At 47.2% G+C, this 14,899-nt stretch overlaps 1 protein-coding gene across 2 annotated transcripts in view; it reads right to left on the bottom strand.

Moving 5' to 3' along the window:
- Positions 1 to 10,021: 10,021 nt before the first annotated feature.
- Positions 10,022 to 14,899, bottom strand: part of ARHGAP35 (Rho GTPase activating protein 35) — a 51,256-nt gene continuing 46,378 nt past the window's right edge. For both annotated transcript variants that reach the window (XM_058195436.1, XM_058195435.1), the window contains one exon: positions 10,022 to 14,594. In XM_058195436.1, coding sequence (XP_058051419.1) covers positions 14,234 to 14,594 — 361 coding nt within the window. In that variant the 3' untranslated portion in view covers positions 10,022 to 14,233. The remainder of the gene's footprint in view (positions 14,595 to 14,899) is intronic.

The following is a 14,899-nucleotide window of genomic DNA, read 5'->3' as shown; positions in this document are numbered from 1 at the left end:
TCAGGTGTACCTACTCCCAGGTACACCTCTGTTTTCTCAGCTCTGCCCCCCTCCCCATTGAAGGCATGCTAAATCTGCCCCCATCCCCAAGACTCCAGAGTCCGGTCCACCTGCTTCTGAAGCCCCCAGACCCACAATATGTGTGACACTCATACCACACTCTGTGGACTGAGTGCGGCAGGACTTACCTGTTGCAAAGGGATGACAACAAGGCGTCTCTTGAACCCAGGTCCCCTGGCACTTTTCCAGTCCTTATGATCTGGCAAAGAAAGTTAATGTTTAACATTAACAATAAGTTAACATTTTGTTAGAAACTTGTCACATTTGATTTTTTTTTCTCAAGGATTCTCAGGCAAACGTCCATCCGGATCAGAGAACGGACTGATTCTTTCTTGGTTAGCAGGACAAAGAATTTCATTTTTGGTTTTATGCACAGTTCTTCAGATTCACACGCATTGGCCATCATTCAAAGGAAAGATAAAACATTCATGGTTTTTCTTTCATTTTCTTTTTCCTCCTTGCAGTGTCCTCTGTTTAATTCCCTCCAGCCCAAACTCCTTCTCTGAGCTAGGCCAAGAGGTCGGTCTGCAGAGGCTTAGGGGGCACAGGTCACGAGAAATATATATATATTGCTTCTTCCTGGGAGGTGTTGCAATTTAGCCATATGGACTCCTTTGAGAGATTGCTTATGTGCAGATTAACTCAAACTGCCCAAGGAGCTGCTGATCCAATTCTACAGAGGAACTATTGAGTCTGTCATTTGCACCTCTATAACTGTCTGGTTCGGTTCTGCAACCCAACAAGAAAAACACAGACTTCAGAGGATAATTAGAACTGCAGAAAAAATAATTGCTACCAACCTGCCTTCCATTGAGGACCTGTATACTGCACGAATCAAGAAGAGGGCCGTGAAAATATTTGCAGATCCCTCGCATCCTGGACATAAACTGTTTCAACTCCTACCCTCAAAACGATGCTATAGAGCACTGCACACCAGAACAACTAGACACAAGAACAGTTTTTTCCCGAAGGCCATCACTCTGCTAAACAAATAATTCCCTCAACACTGTCAGACTATTTACTGAATCTGCACTACTATTAATCGTTTCATAGTTCCCATCACCAATCTCTTTCCACTTATGACTGTATGACTATAACTTGTTGCTGGCAATCCTTATGATTTATATTGATATATTGACCATCAATTGTGTTGTAAATGTTGTACCTTAATGAACGTATCTTTTCTTTTATGTACACTGAGAGCATATGCACCAAGACAAATTCCTTGTGTGTCCAATCACACTTGGCCAATAAAATAAAATTCTATTCTATTCTTTTATGTACACTGAGAGCATATGCACCAAGACAAATTCCTTGTGTGTCCAATCACACTTGGCCAATAAAAATTCTATTCTATTCTATTCTATTCTATTCTATTCTATTCTATTCTATTCTATTCTATTCTATTCTATTCTATGAGTAACCTTGGCTGATTGAATCACGTACAAAAGAAATAGGCAGAAACTTGTTTGGTGTAAATCACATCAAAGCTGCAGGATGTTTACCTCTAACTATGGTGTGAAATGCATCAACAGTTTGGTGATTAACCACAGGACATCCCTCCTCCTTCTCCTACACACAATTATGTGAGATCAAATAGCATGTAGGGTCAGGATGTCACAGGATATTGCTATGTTTGCTACCTGATTGCTGTACAAGTCTTTGTCTTTAATGTAAGCAAGTCATTGTCTTTGATTTAAAGGGGCGTGCATTGTTCAAGTTCTACCTTAGACATGAAAACTTCCTGGGTAACTTTGGGCCAGTCTTCTCTCTCAACTCAGCCCACCTTGTTTCTTTCTTTCTTTCCTTCCTTCCTTCCTTCCTTCCCTTCCTCCCTCCTCTTCAGTCTCTCTCTTTCTTTCCTTCTTTTTTCCCTTCCCCCTTCCCTTCCTCTCCTTTTCAGTCTTTTCTTCTTTCTTTCTTTTCTTTCTTTCTTTTTCTTTCTTTCTTTCTCTTTCCTTCTTTCCGCCTTTCTGTTTCTTTCTTTTCTTTTTTCTTTCTGTTCCTTCCTCCCTCCTCTTTCAATTTTGCTTCTTTTCTTTCTTTCCTTCCTTCCTCTTCCTTTTCTTTCTGTTCATCTCCCTCCCTCCCTTCCATAGATACATAGAGGCAATCTCTCTGGGCTGACTATATTACAAAATACACAGTATAATAAAAGCCAGCATCCTAAAGAGAAGCCCAGTTGAGTCTGTCCCATCAAAGGACCAAGCTGGCAATAAAGCTCCAGTCCCACCTAAGACAATCACAGAGAGTCCTCAGCTTATAACCATTCATTCAAAGTCACTATTGAAAAAGAGACTTATGGCTGGTATTCGCACTTACGACCGTTGCTGCATGTACTGTTCAAATGACCAGAATTTAGGTGCTTGGAAACTGGCAGGTATTTAACTTATGACGGTTGCAGCCTCCCAAGGTGTGTGTGTGTTTGTGTGTGTGAGAGAGAGAGAGACGTGATCACCATTTATGACCTTCTCAGGTGGCTTCCTAGGAGGAAAATCCACCAAGGAAGCCAGGTTTGCTTAACAGCTGCAGTGATTCACTTAACAACCAGGGCCAAAGAAGTCAGAAAACAGAATGCTTTATTCATTTAACAACCCTCTAGCTTAGCAATGGAAGTTCCTGTCCCAGTCGTGGCCGTATGCCGAGGACTACCTGTAGCTTGGGGGAGGGGGGGAAACAGTCCCTTCCTCCAAGCACCTCTCAGAAACCCAAATGGTGAGGGGGGGGAGAGAGAAAATGGCCATCCCCTTAACCCCCCCATCCCACATTACTTCCATTTCGGGAGCTGGAATTTCTCCTCCCCCCCAGCCCCATCGAGCAATGGGCAGGATGGACCACAACCCCCTGCTATCCATCTCCAGGTTTTGCATCTACCTTTTGACTGCTGTAGAGATGGGGTGGGGGGGTCCCCTTCTTGAGTGTATTTGTGCAAGTGGCGCAGGCTCCCCTCCCTCTCCCCCGCTTGGCAGAGGTCTCCTCCAAGTGCTGGCATGCATGCCCAACCAGAGAGGGGAGCGTCCGGTGATGCACGGGGGAGGGGGGGCAGGTTGGGTGTCAGGAGGCCCCCTCCCCATCCTGCCTGAAGGGACACGGCCCAAACGTGACCTGTGGCCCAGCTGGGGAGGCCTTTGACATCGGCTGAGCCGTAGCTGTCAGTCAGCAGCTTCCCGTCCGTGTCAGGGGGATCTCTTGGGGGGCTGCTCGGTTTCCAGACGCTGCCAGCTGCTGACATGCGCTTGACCCCCGTTAACTCTTGCGCTGCTGGGTGGGCTTGGCTGGCAAGCCGGCAGGCAGGAGAGGGGCTGCGGTCGGTGGCAGCAGGAATTTGCTGCACCACCGACTTACATTTGTAAAGATGCCGGCTGCACCCTTGTCCATCCTCAGCCGGGTTTCTGTAGCCCAGGACAGTGGAGGAAGAGAGTCCATGTTGCTCTGTGGGAGCCAAAAAGTTAAGAGGGAGGCTTGTTGTAACACCTTTTTCCAACTAACCATTTTTCTTAAAGGCCTCTGATTTTGTGAGTTACAGCTCAGAAAAGCCGGGGCCTTTCAGTAAAGAATTAACTGTAGTTGGAAAAGGTGTTACAAGCTATTTTTTTATTTTATTTTATTTTATTATTTTATTTTATTTTATTTTTTATTTTATTTATTTTATTTTATTTTGGCTGTTAAAATATTTACAGACCCATCACATCCTGGACATAAACTCCTACCCTCAAAACGACACTATAGAGCACTGCACACCAGAACAACTAGACACAAGGACAGTTTCTTCCCGAATGCCATCACTCTGCTAAACAAATAATTCCCTCAACACCATCAAACTATTTACTAAATCTGCACTACTATTAATCTTCTCATCGTTCCCATCACCCATCTCCTTCCACTTTTTTTTTTGTTTGTTTACATTTATGTCCCGCCCTTCTCCGAAGACTCAGGGCGGCTTACAGTGTATAAGGCAATAGTCTCATTCTATTTGTATATTGACAAAGTCAACTTATTGCCCCCCCAACAATCTGGGTCCTCATTTTACCTACCTTATAAAGGATGGAAGGCTGAGTCAACCTTGGGCCGGGCTCGAACCTGCAGTAATTGCAGGCTACTGTGTTCTTAATAACAGGCTTTACCAGCGTGAGCTAAACCGGCCCCTATGACTGTATGACTGTAACCTTGTTGCTGGCATCCATAAGATTTATATTGACTGTTTCCCTGTGACTATCATTAAGTGTTGTACCTTAGAATTCTTGATGAAGGTTATTATTATTGATTCTGCTACCACATGCCTCCCACCGACCGGTACGCTCCCATAAAGAGGGTCTCCTCAGAGTGCCGTCAGCCAGTGTCGGCTGGCGGCCCCCAGGGGGAGAGCCTTCTCTGTGGGGGCACCTACCCTCTGGAACGAGCTTCCCCCAGGACTTCGACAACTTCCTGACCTCCAGACTTTTCGCCGCGAGCTGAAAACATACCTATTCTTCCGAGCAGGACTGGCTTAATAGGGGTTTTTAATTCGTTTTAAATGGGATTTATTTTTATATTATGTATTTTATATTTAAATTTAGGCCATATGGAATAAGTTGGTTTTTTTAAAATAGTTTTTATTGTAATATATTGTATGGTTTTACTTGGCTGTTCACCGCCCTGAGTCCTTCGGGAGAAGGGCGGTATAAAAATTATATTATTATTATTATTATTATTATTATTATTATTATTATTATTATTATTATTATTATTATTATTATTATTATTATTATTATCTTTTCTTTTATGTACTCCAAGAGCGTATGCACCAAGACAAATTCCTTGTGTGGCCAATAAAGAATTCTATTCTATTCTATTCTATTCTATTCTATTCTTTTATTTATTTTATTTTATTTCACTTCACTTCATTTTTTATTTTTATTTATTTATTTATATTTTATTTTATTTTATTTGTTGGTAGTCCTCAACTTACAACGGTTCATTTAGTGATGTTCAAAGTTATAACAGCACTGAAAAAAAGGGATTTATGACCATTTTTCACACTTACGCCCATTGTAGCATCCCCATGGCCACGTGATCAAACTTAAGACACTTGGCAACTGACTCATACTTATGACGGTTGCAGCGTCCCAGAGTCACATGATTCCATTTTGCAGCCTTCTGATAAGCAAAGTCAATGGGGAAGCCGGGTGCATTTCATAACCAAGTCACTAACTTAAAAAATCCAGCAATTCACTTAACAAACATGGCAAGAAAGGTCATAAAATGGGGCAAAATTCCCTTAACAAATGTCTCACTTACCAACATAAATCGACGACTTCCTGTATTCTCTTATTCCAATTTGGGAATAAAGAAGACGGATGAGGTTACCTGTACACAACAGGTAGCAAAATTGAACAATAGTGCCATCTGCTGGCCATGAAAGCAGTTACATGGCACGCTACTGGTCCAAGTACCGTAATTTAAATACAAATTAATTCAAGGGAATTGTGGCTATTGTTACCTCATTGCACTGAATTAATGGCAGCATATAAACATCGATTTGAATATTCACCTTTTGCATGCAGGTAATTCACAGGCAACGCCCATTTTCCTCCTGCAGATTTAAACCCTGAAATTAAGAAAAAATTGGGAAAGGAGATCTGGTCTTGCTTCATGTTTAAACAAACAAAATCTTGCATTCAGCAAAAAGCCCTTGTCCCACCCAAGATGTCACAGAACAATTATTTTGCATTTGATTCTCACTAACAGATACAAAAATCCTGCTAAAAGGGAGGAAAGCAAAATCTAAAATTAGCCAACCTTTGCAGTGTAGTTTGCTTTTCCTTTGCAACAGGTAGTAGCAATGCAGCCTGCTTACACTCAGGTGTACGGCCGGCACCCTCAAGGGCAGACCCTTCCTTTTCTAGCAGGAGGAGGAGGGATGAATAACACACTGAGAGCGATTGAAAAACATCAAAGGGTTCTGAACTCCCTGCCTTAAAGTAGACTCTGCAAGGTGTTTATAGGCAGTCCTCGACTTATGACCATTGAGGAGCCCAAAGTTTATTTTGCTAAGTGAGACAGACATTTGCCAAGTGAGGTTCGCCTCGTTATACGACATTTCTTAAGTGAACCACTGCAGTTGTTAGTCACACGCTTGTTAAGTGAATTTGGCTTCCCCATTGACTCTGGTTGTTGGAAGGTCGCAACAGATGATCACGTGACCACCACCACCCGGGACACTGCGACGGTCATAAATGCGAGTCAGTTGTCAGGCATCCGAATGTATCCAAGGGGATGCCGCAACGGTACTGAGTGCGAAAATTGGTCGTAAGCTACCTTTTTCAGTACCTGTGTAACTTCGGACAATCACTAAGTGAACTGCTGTAAGTTGTAATACTATCTGTACTCTTCTATATTCTCTAGGGAGCATGGCAATAGTCCAATAGAGGAGATGAACAGGTAATAACAACAACAACAACAACAACAGAGTTGGAAGGACCTTGGAGGTCTTCTAGTCCAACCCCCTGCTTAGGCTGGAAACCCTACACTATTTCAGACAGATGGTTATCCAACATCTTAAAAATTTCCAGTGTTGGAGCATTCACTTCTGCAGGCAAGTTGTTCCACTTATTAATTGTTCTAACTGTCAGAAAATTTCAGAAAAATGAGTTAACTTAGTTCTGAGACGAGTCCAGCACAGGAACTGTGAAAGTGCATTTAGAAGCAAAAATGGCCATCAAGGAAAGCCCCCCTCCCCAAAGTCAGTGGGGTGTTAAGAGCTATCAGCCTCTGACGTAAGGAGGGCTTCTGGGCTTGGTGTCAAGCGCAAAATATCAGGAACACTGAGTTCAAAGCACTAAGAGTTATTAAATGCTACCTGTATACAAAAATCTGTCAGGTAACGGTCAAAATTAAATTTGCACTAGATAACGGTCAAGGGAGTTCACGGGAGGGAGGGGGGATTGGCAGACTTGGGCTTCTTGTGGCTGCACGATGATTCCAAACTGATAACATATTTAATTCCGCCTTCCAGCTCGGACTCTTCTTCTCCAACCCTGGAGAGACTCCAGTGCCCCTAATTCTTAACCAGCAAAGTCAAAGAGTTGGCTACAAGCAAAAATGTTATCCTGCCCTTCCCGTCAATGTTGTGAAGGAGCCCCTCTGCCGAGTTAGATAAATGGGCAGGATGTGTAATCAATTAAGCAATTAGCTACCTGCCCTTAAACAAACCACTTAGCGCACCATGATTTTGCGGGCAGAGCAGTATATTAATAATAGGGTTGCGACTGCTTAATGTGTGACCGCATCCTTTTCTGATGCACTGAAGCAAAAGGATCGCGCCCAGCTCCATTCACTGGGGGTGGGGGTAGTGAGGAGAGGGGGATATAAGTTTCGTAATTGCTGGGTGCAATTCTTCAAAGCAAAATATTTAATTAACTAAAAAGCCGGTCACTCAAGCGAATCACTGGGACTGGCTGAGATTAATAAACAGGGAAGGGAATGATGCTACCAGAGAGGGGGATCGTAAGAGAGTAGGGTGAGGGGAGGGGCAGCCAGCAAAGGAGCAGGTTTGTCAAACAGTCAGCCGGGGTTAAGTTGGTCAATAAAAGCAGCCAGAATGGATTTTAGCTGTGAAACTGGAACATTGTTTTTTAACAGCAACAGAACGTCAACAGCTAATTTTAGGGGATTTCACTGAATTTGTAGTTTGCTCGGATTTGAAGTGGGTCAGAAGGACCCCTGCATTCTAACCCTCATTTCACCCTCCTAATAGACCCACAAGAGGCAGGCATCTGCTCCCAGATCATGTGGAGTTTTGATGGCAGCCACAAATTGAGAGCTCACCTCGGCTTTTTTTTCAAGCCAAGTTCACATGATGGCCGCATCCATCCTATTGAAGCCTTGCCTTTTTATATTGCGATTCCTCCCTTGCTCCAGCTTCCCTCTAATTAATTCAATCAATAAAGGAGAATATTTGTAGCTCAGGGTTGATACGAAGGGTCCTTGGTGTTCTCTAAGGAGTTGGGTAGTTTTCTTGCAAACCTTTCATGACCCAACTAGGGAACATCATCAGTGCTAGTAAAGAGTGGGTTTTGGGCACGGATGATAGTTTGGGTAATGAAAACAATCTGCAAGAAAGCCGCCAAGATCAGAGCACCCTAAAAATTCCCCACAATTCATTCAATGCGCTGGCGAGGAGCTTAAAAGCAGCGAAGGGCCGCTTGCAAATGCAGGCCCTTTCCATTGTTCCTACTTCAACAGAGGAGGATCCTGGCCAGTTGTGGGTTGCTACCAGTTCGGCCCAGATCGGGTGAACTGGTAGCGGCGGGAGGCTCCGCCCACCCAGACGCTTCTGCACATGCACAGAAGTGTTGTGTGCACATGTGTGCGCGCACCCACGAGCAAACCAGTAGCAACGGGGTTTTGAAACCCGCTTCTGGTCCTGGCCAAAGATTATTCCCCTCCCCCTTATTTCCTTTCTTCTCCCTCAAATTCTGCCGCTTCATAATTCAGAGGGTTGACGTTGGAGTTCACCTGTGCATATTTATCCCAAGAATTTGCTGGCAGTCCCAAGATGTGCAAAAACTCACCTAAACAAGACCAACCCCAGTTAGTTCTAACTTTGGCAAAGTGGCAGGTGCGGCTTCCTAAGCTTAAAGTGGCTGCTGGTTGAGGCTTTCACTCTTTCAAAACTTAAGTTCCCTTTTGACCTTCGGAAAGGCAGTAAAAATGTGTCTTTTTGCATTGAACTCTCAATGGGAGAGGGTTGTGATATTTTGGATTTTTACTGCTTGTTTTGGGGTTTATTTTAACGTGTTCCACGCTGACCAGAGCTGTAGAGTCTAAATTGGGCAGCCATAAAAATTCTTAATGAAAATAAAATAAAACGCCCACCTGGAGAGATAAAGGTGATGCAGAGATAGCTTGAAGCTAAAAAATGCAAGCGCTCAACACTAGAGGGCAGCAGCTACATTGTGGAATACTTTAAAAGTTTTTTTTTTCTTTTTAAACTCATCCCTGAACCTCCGGATAGACCAGGCACAATGGAGCGGATAGGCATCATGGAGACAAGGCAGGAGGGTGGCCCTCCAAGCAGGAGACGTTTTCATTGGGAATCCTGCACCAGGACAGAGATCTCAAGGAGCTCTCCCAATCTTAGGGCCACAAGATCCAGGTCGCCACAAGCGTCCACATCAAAATCTGAATGGGCAAGTCGCCTGCCTGATTACAAACTTAGAAGTCCCAGAGATTGTGTTTTCAAAAGGCAACTGGACTGTGGTTTTTCCCTGAAAACCTTTTGCTTCTCATCCAAAAAGCTTCTTCAGTTCTGGTAGAAATTCTGGTAGAACTGAAGAAGCTTCTTGGGTGAGAAGCAAAACGTCTTCAAGGAAAAGCGAAATCCGGTGGCCTTTTGAAAAAAAAGGGGGGCATCTTTGGGACAGCCATAATCTGGGTGACTGGAGAATTTCCAGACATGATCTTTAAGAGGGCAGGAGACCCCTCTGTTCTTTTGACACCCCCTCCTCAGGGGTCCCAACCGGGAGCCTGGCAACCGAACCGCAGGCTCCAGTTGGACCTTCTGGACAAGCACAAGGGATAAATTCTAACCTTGCCTGTGATCTGCAGCTTGCTCGGTGGATTTCAGAGATCCGGCTTGAAAGTGGACACGCTGTACGGAGGAGGCCTGTTCCACGCGAGGGAGCTCCGTGTTTCTCCACCTCAGCCACTTTTGAGATGTGCGGACTTCAACTCCCAGAACTCCCCAGCCAGCAAAACGATGGTCCAGGCAGCCGGGGGTGGCCCAGGGTTGGCAATTCCACATTGCCCGAACACCAAGTTGGAAGTCAGATTCTTTAGAGCAGGGGTTTTCCACTTGAAGATGGGTGGACTTCAACTCCCAGAATTCCCCAACCTGCACTGCCACCCATCGTTCATAGCCCAGGTTGAGAAATACTGAAACATGCCCACAAAACACGCAGGACGAGCAGAAAAAAACCACTTTTTTTTTAACAAGATTGATTTATTAACTATGATACATATCACATAAGGCCTTTAAGTTTTTACACCATTCCCATTGAGACACATACAATACTCTGTAGCAAATAACATGATTTTTTTTCCTGTTTAAATTCAGCAAAAAAGGGGGAGCTTTTCTTTGTTTGCCCAGAGATTTCAACAATTTCATGCACTAATTGGATGGGCTGAGAGAGGAGGGGAAGAGAAAGAACCACAAAGAGTTAAAAACGTCCTTAATAGAAGCATAAAAAGGAAATATAGTCTATCACCAATAACTAAAGGATGTCGTTAGCCTCCTAAAAATACAGAGAAATAACCATTATACTTTTTTTTTTCCTTTTTCTTTTTTACATACAGGTCTTTTTCGGTAAATTTTGCTTGCTTTTTCTGAAAAGTGTTCATTTGGGCACAGGTTTAGCTGGAACTACTACCACATTTTATCATCGTTCATCATTGTCTTCTTCAATTAAAATGTTATCCAACATATATAGAGATAATTTTACAGTGTGAAAATACAAGTACCAGGAAAAAAACAAAACAAACAAAAAACAAAACAAAAAGCTGAGTGCAGAACTAAATCCAACTTTTCAGAAGTTTTATTCCCATACAATTTGAGAAATGGATGTGGCTTTTTTTTTTAATATACACAGGAAAAAAAATTAAGATTATTTTAAAACAATAACTTATGCCCTGCTTAAAACTACACTTTGGAATACAATCTCTCTATTGTATTTCCATGTTACTGAAAGGGGAGGGAGGGGATTTAACCTAACGGTTAGACTAGAGCCGATCAAGAGGGGCAGCGAGGGGCAACATACCCCCACAACGGGACCTCTCAAGAATACTGACCAGATGAACTGGAGACAAAGTGACCTCTTGCGTTAGGGGAAGCCACTGGCTGGTTAGAAAACCGATAAGGGGAACGGGCGGGGCGGGGGGAGAGCTGCTAAGTCACCGAAGGACAAATGATTCAGACGAGCAATTCAGAACTTTCCTTTTTTGAGACAAGGCTTTCAAAACAGACCCTAGCTCAAGACCCTGCGTGGGGGTGACCAGACAGGAAGCTCCCGGGAACCAGAGCTGGAGAACCTCAAGACGCTTCTGGCTTTTCACTGGGCAAGGGGGAAACCGATGGGCCTTAGTAAGAAATGGAGAACCACCAGACTGCCGGCTGTCTTGCTGCCAAAGAAGCGAGCCCAGCAGTGCGCTCAAAGGGAGCAAGGCCGCAGTGGTGGGGCCGAGGCGCGTCCGTAAAAGCCGCCCAGCGAAAGAGGGACCGAGAGAAGCTGGTTTCAGACAAAGAAAAGGCAGCCCCAGGCCCCGTTTGTTGGTGACCCATCGTCTGGATTGAGGAAAAACTCACAGGACGATGAACGGGCATCGCCTCTGGACGGGAGAGGTGCTGCTAAAAAAGGAAGGCCCCGGAAATTGGAAAGGTAGGTAGGTTGTTTGGAGGCACCTGGCCCAGTTAAAGGGCCAGCCAATGCCAACTGGTCCCAGAAGAGGGAATGGCGACAGGCGAGGGAAGCAATTGTCACTCTGCAGGGATGCTCGGATCTTGGTCCAGACACCTGGAAAACTGCCCCCCTCCTCCCACCTGATCTTAAGGCCACAGGCTGACCTGTGCACGGGCAGAGCAGCCTCCTGCCAATTTGCAGCTCTGAGCTGGGTGTTGAAGTCAGGAGCTGAATGGCCTGGCACCGGACCAAATGTGAGATGAAGGGTGGCTGCCTTCCCTAATTTCAAGAGCTGCTAGCAATTGTTAAGGGAGGTGGGTTTTTTTTTTAGCACACTCACAAAGAAGGCACAGCGGCACTGGACGTGTGCTTAAGGGAAGGCCTGTCCCAGGTGGGAAACGGGCGTGTCCCCCCTCCCCCACCCACGTCAGCCTTCCATTTGGGTCAACGGCCCAAAGACTGCAGCTCAAGTGGGATTTCCACATATTTTTCCCACCCAGGAGGAAAGTCAGAAGGGAATTTTTTCCAGCCTTCTTGGCCTCCTCCCTACAAGCTCCCCCCTCCCCTTTGTGTGTTCATTTCACATGGCGCATGCATAATGGAGGGGAGGTGGGCCAATGCCGTGTTCCTTGTCAAGAGTCGAAAACAAACCGTTTCCATTATTTACACAAAAGGCGGTGAGAGTTATAAAAAGGAAGGAGGAATGCTTGCAAAGAGGGGCTTTCAAAGCACACGATTCTGACACAGATACAACTTTTAAATGTGGTTCTAAAATAAGGAGTACATAATTCATCTTATTTATAAGAGAGAGGGAGGGAGAGAGAGAGAGAGACTGAGGAAGGAGGAGGAGGAAGAGGAGGAGGAGTGGGCTCTGGATACCAGGAAGCAGAATGGAAGTGGAAGAGAAGTTTAGGGGGCTGAAGGGGATGGGTGGGGTAGGAGAAGGACCGGAATTTAACTCCCACCCAATGAATGTAACACAAGTATCCTTGAAAGGCTTAAAAACAGCAACAAACCACAGGTTTCATTTTAAAGTGCGAAAAGATAGTGAGGATGGCCTAGGGATCGCTCCCCTGCCCCCCCCAGTGGTACCGTGGAAACTCCAGTTAAAACTGCCCTGTTGATGAGAACAACTCTTCCCCCTCGCACACACACGGACACACAGAGACACAAACAGGGCAGTTTACCAGGCACTGCTAATACACAATCCCCTTCACATCCCCAGTGCAGAAACCCCGAACGGTTCTCCCGAGTTCGCAGTTTCTCCCGAACCAGGAAGCCGGGCCAACCTTTGGCTGGGAAGAGGGGGATGCCCCTAGGGCGAGATTCTCCTGGGCCACCAGCCTCTTCCGCCACGGGCCCACCACGCATCAGCAGCTGCCGCTTGGGAAGGGACCAAGGGAAGGGGGCCCAATGGCAGGGATTCAGAGCTGCCCAAAGGTTTCAAGCGTTTCCCATCAGCCTCTTTCCCGTGGCATCTTCCTGGTGAGGCAGCAACCCCGGAACTCCCCCAAGGACGTGGCTCAGGGCTCCCCCGCAGCTCCGTGGTCTGGGTGGCCCTTGCACCAAAGCGGCCAGAAGCAAAGCCCTGGTTTAAACCCTCTCTTTTGAACCCATCATTTCTTCCGGGGCCCCAGTTTCTTCGGCTCCTCCGAGAGACTCCAGCGAAACAGCCTTCCCGAAATACACCACACTCGTAACTCACCTTATTTCTCCCCCCCACCAATTTCCGGGGAGGGGGTGAAAGAAAGGGACGTCTGCAGGTTTGCCCTGCTCTCTCTTCGCTAGCAATGCTTCTCCCCAGTTGCTCCCAACCAGACACGCGCACACACACACACAGCACAACGAACAAGTGTGTTTCTGTCAACGTAGTGTTCCAAAGGAGTCCAAGCCCAGGCCCGACCACAAAACAGCAAACCTTCTTTGCAAATGGACATGTGCCTCCCCTCCCCTCTTTCTCTCCTCTGCTAAGTGCTAACACCAATATCCCACCAGGGCGGGCGAGGGAGGGAGGGGGAGGGAGGGAGGGGAAGAGGGTGGTGAGAGAGATGCCATGGTTTGTCCTAGGGAGACCACATGGCCAGGGAGATGGCCTTGCTTTGCCTTGCCCGAGGAACTCTGCCAGCCGCCAACACTCCGGACCCTTCCTCCCTGACGTTCCGGTCAAGAGGACGTGACATTCCGGCCTTCACTTGAGTTGAGTGGATCCAGCTCTTCTGAGCCACTTCTGGGGATGCAGCCAGTGGGGCTAAAGGAAAGGGGCCGAGGTGAGATGTCCAGCACTGCAGGATAGGCCTCCATCGTTCCTGGAATGTGCCTGGGGAGGGGGGGGGGAGAGGAAGGGGGGAAGGAGCCCCCCCCGCTTCACAGTCCTCTCTGTCCACACATGGATTGAGGCCGAGGAGGGAGGGGTCCAGCGCCCCAACCGGGCTAAACCTGCCTCTCTTTGCTTGGGTCCGAGTAGATCCCGATGGAAAGGATGCTTGCCTGGGAAGAGGGCTCCAGACTCTCCAACCACATCCCGCTGCTTGTAAGCCCAGGGGTGCCCTCCCGTGCCAGCCCCGAGGCCGAACCGGGCTCCAGAGGAGTCTGAGGCGCCAGCCAGCCCGCCGTGGTTCAGCCCCACAGAAGTCTGGAACTGAACGGCGGAGGCGAGGCCGGGCCAAGAGGCGCCAAGGTGGATGGTCCCGTCCTCTGCGTCGCTCAACGGAGGCCTTTCTTCCTGACCCGGCCTGGGTTCACAGTGTGTGCTGCTCGGCCTGGAGCTGCGGCGGGAGCAGGGACTGGAGGGGAGACTGGGGCGAGGGAGGCGGCGTCTGGGGCGGGGAGGGCTGGGCGATGACAGGCGTGGAGGAGAGGAAAGGGGTGCTGATGGGCAGGGTGGAGGGGGAGTTGGGGGTGGCGCCGGGGGGCTCGACGATGGGCCGGCTATAGAAGAAGAAAGAGCACTGCTGGATGAAGAGTTCGATGATTGTCTGGTAGATGCGGGTGGCGGTCAAGGCGTCCATGGTGCTGAAGTCGGGGCGCATCAGGGTGGGCCAGAAGCAGATGGAGAGGTTCTCGCTGGTCATCAGGTTGGTGCGGTTGTTGTGGCTCACTCTGCAAGGACAAAGGGCGGGGGGGGGGAGGTGGGAGGGGGTCAGGCACGGGAGGCAAGAGCCGTCCCTCACCCCCACCCCGCCCAGAGACCACCTGCTCTGTGGAGGGGACGAACTGGGAACGCAGAATCCAAACTGCAGGTGGTTCTCGACTTACAATCGTTCATTTAGCGACCATTCAAAGTTACAACGGCACTGAAAACAGTGGCCGAGGACCTTGCTTACCTGGGAGAAACGTCAGGGGAGGGATCCACCCTGGGGAGCTTCTGCTGTCCCAGCGGGTTTGTCCAATGACCCCCCATGTGT

The sequence above is a fragment of the Ahaetulla prasina genome, chromosome 10 (genome assembly GCF_028640845.1).
Source record: "Ahaetulla prasina isolate Xishuangbanna chromosome 10, ASM2864084v1, whole genome shotgun sequence".
Lineage (NCBI taxonomy): Eukaryota > Metazoa > Chordata > Lepidosauria > Squamata > Colubridae > Ahaetulla > Ahaetulla prasina.
This window is presented reverse-complemented; position numbering and strand designations above follow the sequence as displayed.